This window comes from Pelodiscus sinensis, chromosome 14 (assembly GCF_052426305.1).
Source record: "Pelodiscus sinensis isolate ZL-2025 chromosome 14, ASM5242630v1, whole genome shotgun sequence".
In the NCBI taxonomy this organism is placed as follows: Eukaryota; Metazoa; Chordata; order Testudines; family Trionychidae; genus Pelodiscus; species Pelodiscus sinensis.
Window position 1 is genome coordinate 9,067,935 of NC_143065.1, and position 7,900 is coordinate 9,075,834.

At 68.7% G+C, this 7,900-nt stretch overlaps 1 protein-coding gene across 19 annotated transcripts in view; it reads right to left on the minus strand.

The window, feature by feature from the left end:
- PARP6 (poly(ADP-ribose) polymerase family member 6) overlaps positions 1–7,900 on the minus strand; it is a 34,819-nt gene extending 26,919 nt beyond the window's left edge. For 3 of the 19 annotated variants that reach the window (XR_012895824.2, XM_075897541.2, XM_075897540.2), the window contains exons 1-2: positions 7,409–7,725; positions 1,607–1,850 (exon numbers count right to left, since the gene is read on the minus strand). Coding sequence is in view for 18 of the 19 variants with exons in the window: in XM_075897541.2 (XP_075753656.1) it covers positions 1,607–1,609 (3 nt within the window). In the remaining variant the exon portion in view is untranslated. Of the gene's footprint in view, positions 1–1,606; positions 2,232–7,408 lie in introns of those variants that run through there. The other 16 variants (XM_089781933.1, XM_089781932.1, XM_075897544.2 and 13 more) reach the window with 12 other exon arrangements.

Genomic DNA, 7,900 nt, shown 5'->3' on the forward strand with positions numbered 1-7,900 from the left:
CTCTGGCTGAGCAGCTGATGCCTGCGAATTGGGTGGAAAGTTGGCCTGCCCTAGCTCTTCCCCCGCACTCACCCCACGGAGACCGTGGGGCAGACCTCTCCTCCCCCAGCCCAGCTCCCAGGCCCCTGGCAGCTACAGCCCGGCATTCAGTGCGCTTGCCGCTTCCTTGCATGCCAGCTCTCTGCACCCCCCGCCCAGCCGCCAGCAACAGGCCTGACGCGACCCTCCCCTCTCAATTCATCACGGCCGGAGGCCTCAGTTTCAAAGCGCCTGCAGGCCCCCCCGTCCCCTTGGTCGGTTCGATGTGTTTGAAAACGTTGCCCGGTGCCTGTCTTGCCGCCCGAGGCCCAAAGGGACCAAGTGGCTGCCTGCTCTGGCGCCCGAGCTCCCTGCCACGATTCCTGGAGCAGATGGGGTTTCCCAGTGGCCAGCGATGGAGACTCGCCCCGGCCGTGGGGAACCTGCCCCGGGGTTGGCTCCCCTTCCTCCTACAAATGGGCCTTATGTGCCGTCGGGATTTGTCTCACCTCAGCTCGGGGCCGGATCGCGTCAGACCTGGGCAGGCGCCTGTGCTGACAAGCTTGTTCCCCCTCTCGGCCGCCCCCTCTCCTCTTTGCTGGGCCACGCGAGACACGGTGGAGATGACGGCTTTGACTGGACTAAGGATGGGAGAGCAGCCCTGGCCTTGGACACCAGCCTGACCCGCAGCAGAGACCCGACACGCGAATACAACCAACGCGGGGGCCATCTGGACCCCCGGTCAGGAGCCACAGGTGCCACGTGCCACCCTGCTCGCACGGGCTCCTTCAGAGGCCTGGGCATGTCGTTCCGCCTGTCGGGTCCCCTCTCCCCCGCGGGCCTGCCTTGTCGGCTGAGCCTGCCCCTCCCCAGGCCGGGCCGCCCCGCGCTCTGCGTAGCAAGCCCAGCGGGGCGCTGATCTGGGATGAGCTAAGAACCATACGCCGCTGGGGAGGGGGCGGGGGCAGCTACTGTGTTATCCCTTCCTGGTGCCCCGGGAGCCCTGGCCAGGACGCATGAGGTGCGGTGCAAACCCGGAGCAGAGCGGAGGGGGCAGAACTGGCTAGGGCGTAGGGCAGAGCAGAACAGGCCCTGCGTGGTCTCAGCGCCAGGGCCCCCAGGCGAGCGCTCTGCATCACTCCCTCCCGGCCACGCCACGGGGTCCTCTTCCTCCCCCGCGGCCGGGGGGAGCCGCCGGATCCGGGCCTGGGCTCTCCCGGGAGAAATGCCCACGGGCGGGTTCCCAGCGCTTCCGAGAGCGGCCGGGGAGGGGCAAGAAGGACGAAGCGGGGCAAGGCAGGCAGAGCGGGACATGGAGAACGGCGGCCTGGGCCGGGAGACGCGCCTGCGCCGGCTGCTGGGACACAAGGCAGAGGGCAAAGAGGGGCGGCACAGACAGGAGGCCAGGAGGGAGAGGGACGTGCAGGCCCTGCCCGTGTGCGTGGCTGGCCCCCCCTGGCCTGCCACCCGTGGCCAAGCCAGCAGCTCCCTGGCAAGCCCTGTGCTCCTGCCCGGCCCCCCGTGCGTCTGGCACGAGCCGTGGGCTGAGCCCTCCCGCCTGGGCGGGGCCCTGCCACGCCCTGCTCACCATTTGCGTGGCGGTCCCCGGGCGCTCCGCGTCAGGCTAGGCCTCTCCCCTCCATGGCCCCCGGCGGCCCGGGCAGCGCGAGCCAGGCATCAGGCAGCGTCGGGCCCTGACGTCAGGGCTGAGATCCGGCTGGAGAGTCTCTTCGGCTGTTTCCAGGCAACCGAGTCCCTGGCCTCTAGCAGGCAGCCAGCATGGCGGTGACGTCAGCGCTGTGCAGCGGGCTCGGGGCTGCTCCGCACGCGGCCTGGGGAAGGCAGCCGGCTCAGCACTGCACCGACAGCCCCCTCGCCTCCCTCGCCCGCCCTGCAGAGCCACGCTCCCGGGCCTGGGGAGACGGCTGGCTCTCACGTGGCGGGGCCACGGGCCCGTGGCATGGCGGGGCGGCACGGCGGGCGCCGACGGGCACGTGCCCAGCCCTCGCAGAATGCTGGAACTTTTCCTCCAGAGCATCTCCCCCTCCTCGGCCCCCAGGCACGGCGACCCACGGCGACCCACAGCGTGGGCCGGGGCTGGGTCGCGGCGCCCTCGGCTGCTCCCCCACACCCAGGAAGTGACCGCAACTCGGGCTGCGGTTCTCAGCCATTGGGGTTCATCTGCCAACCTGGGCGGCCTGTCACGCCCCAGACCCCCCTCCCCGAGATACCCCCCAGAGGTCCATCCAAAGAGGCTGGGGGAGAAGTTTCCAGATATGAACAGCCGGGTGCCACCCCACACCCCTGTGACTCGGGGGAAGGGCAAGATATGGGGGTACAGGGAGGGACTGAGGGAAGGATATGGGGGGCTGAGCGATATGGGGGTACAGGGAGGGACTAAGGGAAGGATATGGGGGGCTGAGCGATATGGGGGTACAGGGAGGGACTGAGGGAAGGATATGGGGGGCTGAGCGATATGGGGGTACAGGGAGGGACTGAGGGAAGGATATGGGGGGCTGAGCGATATGGGGTACAGGGAGGGACTGAGGGAAGGATATGGGGGGCTGAGCGATATGGGGGTACAGGGAGGAACTAAGGGAAGGATATGGGGGGCTGAGCGATATGGAGGTACAGGGAGGGACTAAGGGAAGGATATGGGGGGGCTGAGCGATATGGGGGTACAGGGAGGAACTAAGGGAAGGATATGGGGGGCTGAGTGATATGGGGGTACAGGGAGGGACTGAGGGAAGGATATGGGGGGCTGAGCGATATGGGGGTACAGGGAGGAACTAAGGGAAGGATATGGGGGGCTGAGCGATATGGGGGTACAGGGAGGAACTAAGGGAAGGATATGGGGGGCTGAGCGATATGGGGGTACAGGGAGGGACTAAGGGAAGGATATGGGGGGGCTGAGCGATATGGGGGTACAGGGAGGAACTAAGGGAAGGATATGGGGGGCTGAGTGATATGGGGGTACAGGGAGGGACTGAGGGAAGGATATGGGGGGCTGAGCGATATGGGGGTACAGGGAGGAACTAAGGGAAGGATATGGGGGGCTGAGTGATATGGGGATACAGGGAGGGACTGAGGGAAGGATATGGGGGGCTGAGCGATATGGGGGTACAGGGAGGGACTAAGGGAAGGATATGGGGCAGCGCTGATAGTGCCCCAAAAAGCAAACCCTCCCCGGCCTGGCCTATGGGTGAGGCAGAGTCGGGTGAAGGGGGGGGCTGGCGGAGTGGGGGGCTGACAAGGCTGGGGTGCAGTGGGGAAGATCCGAGGGCCAGGATGGCTGGAATGCCCATGGGGGAGGAGCCCGGCTATGCAGCGGGTACATGGGGTACTCAGGCCGGGGGGCAGCACAGTATGCATGAAGGCAGGGAATGACCCTGCTGCAGGGTGAAGGGCGGGGCGTACAGGGGGCTGTGACACCAACCCCCCCCCCGGCCCAGCCTGGAGCAGACAGCGAAACCTCCCCGGCACGCCCAGCCCGACCCAGGGGGCACACAGCCGCTCCCCCACAGGCAGGCCCCCCTGCCCCTCCACCACAGCTGGGGCAGGAGTGGAGGCCACAGCAATGCTAGAGGGTGGGGGGGTTCAGGCCCAGCTCTGCCATAAGGGTCCTGACAACACAGCCCAATGCCATTGCCAGCCCAATGCTCCTCTGGGGAGGAGCGCACCAGCTAGTAACAGCACCCGGCAGCTTGGATCTTGCAGACAGTCTCCTCCCCCAATACGCCTTCACCTGCCAGCCTCCTACCCACAACACGCCTGCACCCGCCAGCCCCAACCCACAACACGCCTGCCCCACCAGCCCCTATCCATAACACGCCTGCACCGCCAGCCCCTACCCACAACACGCCTGCCCCACCAGCCCCTACCCATAACACGCCTGCACCGCCAGCCCCTACCCACAACACGCCTGCATCCACCAGCTCCTACCTACAACACGCCTGCACCACCAGCCCCTACCCACAACACGCCTGCACCGCCAGCCCCTACCCACAACACGCCTGCACCGCTAGCCCCTACCCACAACACGCCTGCATCAACCAGCTCCTACCCACAACACACCTGCACCACCAGCCCTTACTGCCCCACACACCTCCACCCACCACCCCGTACTGCCTGAGACACCCAAACCCACCAGCTGCCTTACCACCCCCCATGCTCACAATTGCCCGACCAGCCCACATCTGCCAATCACCAGACCACTCGACACCCCCACCAGTCACTGGACAGACCTGCCCCTGCCCCATCCTGCTACCCCCTGTCCCAGCGCCTGCCACACCCTCCAGCTGTGTTCCCTGGACGCTGGGCACCGGTCAGCTGCCCCGGAGACTGCGGTGTCGCCCAGCCGATTAGCAGAGCGCCCCCAGCACATCTGCATGCGCCTCAGTGAACGTCAGGCCCCTTCTGCCCAGCCGGGCCACGTGCCCGGTGCAACCCGCGGGCAGAGCATCCCCAGGTGGGGCGGGGGCAGGGGCACTACCACCAGGAACTGCCCTGCCCCCAGGCCTGTCTCGGCCCCCGGAGCAGCGACACACAAACCCTGGCGATTCCGTCGCTGCCTCACCTCGCTACAGGCTGGGAAGACGAGCCATGTGCCAGCCCAGCTGCCCTGAGGCAGGCGGGCTGGGCGACAGAAGACTCCCACCTCCCAGCGCAGGGCTCTAGCCACTAAGCCAGACCACCTCTGATTGCATATTTAACACAGAGGTACCACCTGTGGCGACCGTGTGGCCCAGCATGCTTTGCTGCTCGGGGAACCTGCTTCCCCGCTAATGCCGGTGGATTCGCTCTCGCCGGACCAATCGCTAAGCCCCAGGTGGCCCCAAGGGCCATCGGAATGCGCCGCCAGATAACAGCCGCTGTTCCGGTGCCAGGCCCCGGCTTTTCCGCGCAGAGAACCGCCCCACGCGCTCCCGCCAGGCCAGTGGCTGGGCTCCGTTACTGGCCTCACCAAGCCAAGCCAGCAGCCCACCCTCAGGGGGAGAGGAGACCCCGCTCGGGGCCCTGCCAGTCAGACCTGGGGATGAAGCCTTCCTGACCCCAAATCTGGCAATCAGCTGGACCCCGGGCCCAGGAGCAAGATGCATAGCCCAACACTGGACAGTGTTCCCTGGAGCGCCACGCCCCCCTGGGCCCGGTGTCCCATGCCCAATGTGGCCAATCTCTGCAGCTTCAGAAGGCAGAAAAGCACGGGCCATGGCGGGCCAGCTGTGCATCGGGTGGGGATCCTTCCTGACCCCTGCAGCAGGCAGCCCTGAAGCATGAGGTTTGATTCTGCTCGTCGGCCCAATGCAAGGCAGCACATATTGGGAGCTCGTTAAGGGCAACGTGGGCAATCCCATTCTCCCCAGATTCCAGCTAGACGGGCTCCTCAGATGCCCTCCCCGGCACGCACCGGCCGCAGAGCTTGGCCAAAAAGCGCCCCCCGGAAGCTGTGTAACTCTGCCCCTGCCAGGCCCTTCCGCGGTCCCCAGGCAGCCTGTTTCCCAGCATGCCCAGAGCCAGATGCCCAAGGAGTAGGCCCCCTCCAACCCATGGCTAGCATCTCAGCCTCTGCCGCCTCCTCCCCCGTCAGCCCGGGAATGGTGTTCCAAGGAGCCCCTGAGAAACCGCTGGGGGACCCCGGCAAAGCAGGCGCTGGATCGACAGCTCTGGCAGGATCCCGCGCAGGTGAGGGCGGCCCAGCACTAGGCCCAGCTGACACCTCCAGGCTCTGGGCGTGGCGGCTGGAGCATAAAACCCTCCCACCCCTGGGGGGGGCGCTGCTAAGGGGCGAAGGAGCCAACCCGCAGCCTCAGTGCCCCTGGCAGGGTACAGGGCAGAGGCTGGCAGAGGAGCCCGGCCCAATGCGAGTTCCCTTCGGTTTCCTTCAGCGCAGACCCCAAGCCCTGACCAGCGCCGGAGGGGACAGAGGGGCAACCTCGCGCCCTGCGGGCACCCCGCACCGGGCAGAGGCAGGCGGGGCCGCATAAGGGAAGGCCAGGGTGGCATCGCTGTGTCCCGGTCCTGTCCCACAGCCAGGGCCACCCCCAGGACTCTGCCCACAACCGTCCCCGGCCAGCGCACCTGCACTGTGCCCTGCAGCGCCTCCTGCTGGCAGAGCCAGGACTGGAAACGGGCCACCGCAGCGGAGCGGCTTGCCCGGCCGAATCACGGAGCTGGTGTCCCTTTTGCTCTCTGGGGCCTCACCCTCCGTCCCGGCGCAGAGCAGGGCAGCATCACCCCACTGGCATCAGGACAAAACCCGAGGACGAGGCCTCGTCCCCCTCAGCAGCATCCCAGCCTGCCCGGGGACACGACCTGCTCCGCGCCCGGCCCAGGGACCGGACACGCTGCCCGGGGACACGACCTGCTCCGCGCCCGGCCCGGGACCCGACACGCTGCCCGGGGACACGACCTGCTCCGCGCCCGGCCCGGGACCCGACACGCTGCCCGGGGACACGACCTGCTCCGCGCCCGGCCCGGGACCGGACACGCTGCCCGGGGACACGACCTGCTCCGCGCCCGGCCCGGGACCCGACACGCTGCCCGGGGACACGACCTGCTCCGCGCCCGGCCCGGGACCCGACACGCTGCCCGGGGACACGACCTGCTCCGCGCCCGGCCCGGGACCGGACACGCTGCCCGGGGACACGACCTGCTCCGCGCCCGGCCCGGGACCCGACACGCTGCCTGGGGACACGACCTGCTCCACGCCCGGCCCGGGACCCGACACGCTGCCCGGGGACACGACCTGCTCCGCGCCCGGCCTGGGACCAGATCCCCCCAGAGATTTTACCGCAGTGGCCCATTAGCCAGCATCCAGCCAGGGCCCCCGGCACTCCAGGGAAAGGCAGAATGCCCTGACAGGGCCCTGCTCTGCCCAGAAACACCACCCCAGGAGTCTCCTGGCACGGGGGCAGAAGACCCCAAATGGGGCTGGGTGCTGGGTGAAACGGAGCCCCCCGGACTCTGCTCCCCGGCACAGACCCGTGACAGGCAGGGCGGGGGCCTGGGCCTGAACAGGGCTGCTGGGCTTGCCTGGACGCACCCTGCTGCAGCCACCCAGGCCCGCGGCCCCAGAGAGATGCTGCTGGCAGGAGCCTGCCCCCTTGCTGCCCTGGGCTGCGCAGCAGGGACCCCCGCAGCTAGACTATAACCTCACCAAGGGCTAATGGGCAAGCAGCATCAAGGGGAGGGGGGCAGGGAAACTCCCCTTCCTCCCAGCTGGCTCCCTCCCCCCAGCCGGCTCCTGCGCCCTCCCACCAGCCCAGCCTGGCCCGGCTTGCCCCGTCCCCTGCACCTGCCAGGGCCAGGCAGGCTGGGTAGCGCTGCCCCCCCTCCGCTCCCTCGGCGACAGGCAGCGCGGCTCTCCCGCCTCCCAGGCCTCCATACTCACGGCGATGCCTTCGGCCAGGTCTCCGTGGCCGCGGGGCCCTGGGGGGAGCCAGGCGGGTCCAGGCCGGGGGGGGGGGGGAAGTGGCTGGGGCCAGGGCTGGGGAGGGGAGCGAGGGGGCCGGCCGGCTGGCGGACGCAGCACAAAAGGCTGATCGGCCGGCTGCTCCTCCTGCCTTTGCTGCTTCACTTCACGGAGCACAGCCCGGCGGCCCCGGCGGCTGCGCCCATGCTCAGTGCCGCGCCGGGCCAGCGTCATGTGACGCTCTCGGCTGGGCGAGCAGGAGCGTGCCGCGGGGCTGGGGGCAGGGCTGCCCACAGCTCGCACGAGCGCGCACACGCACGGCTAGTGCACCAGCCGGGCGGCCCTGGCCGAGCCCTGCCCCCTGGCCCCGCTGCACCAGCCCTCCAGCCCAGGGTCCCTCCTGTGCTGCCTGCCCCCAGGGCACATGGGGCGGGGTGCCAGCTCTCTGGAGGGGACCCGGCATCTCACCTT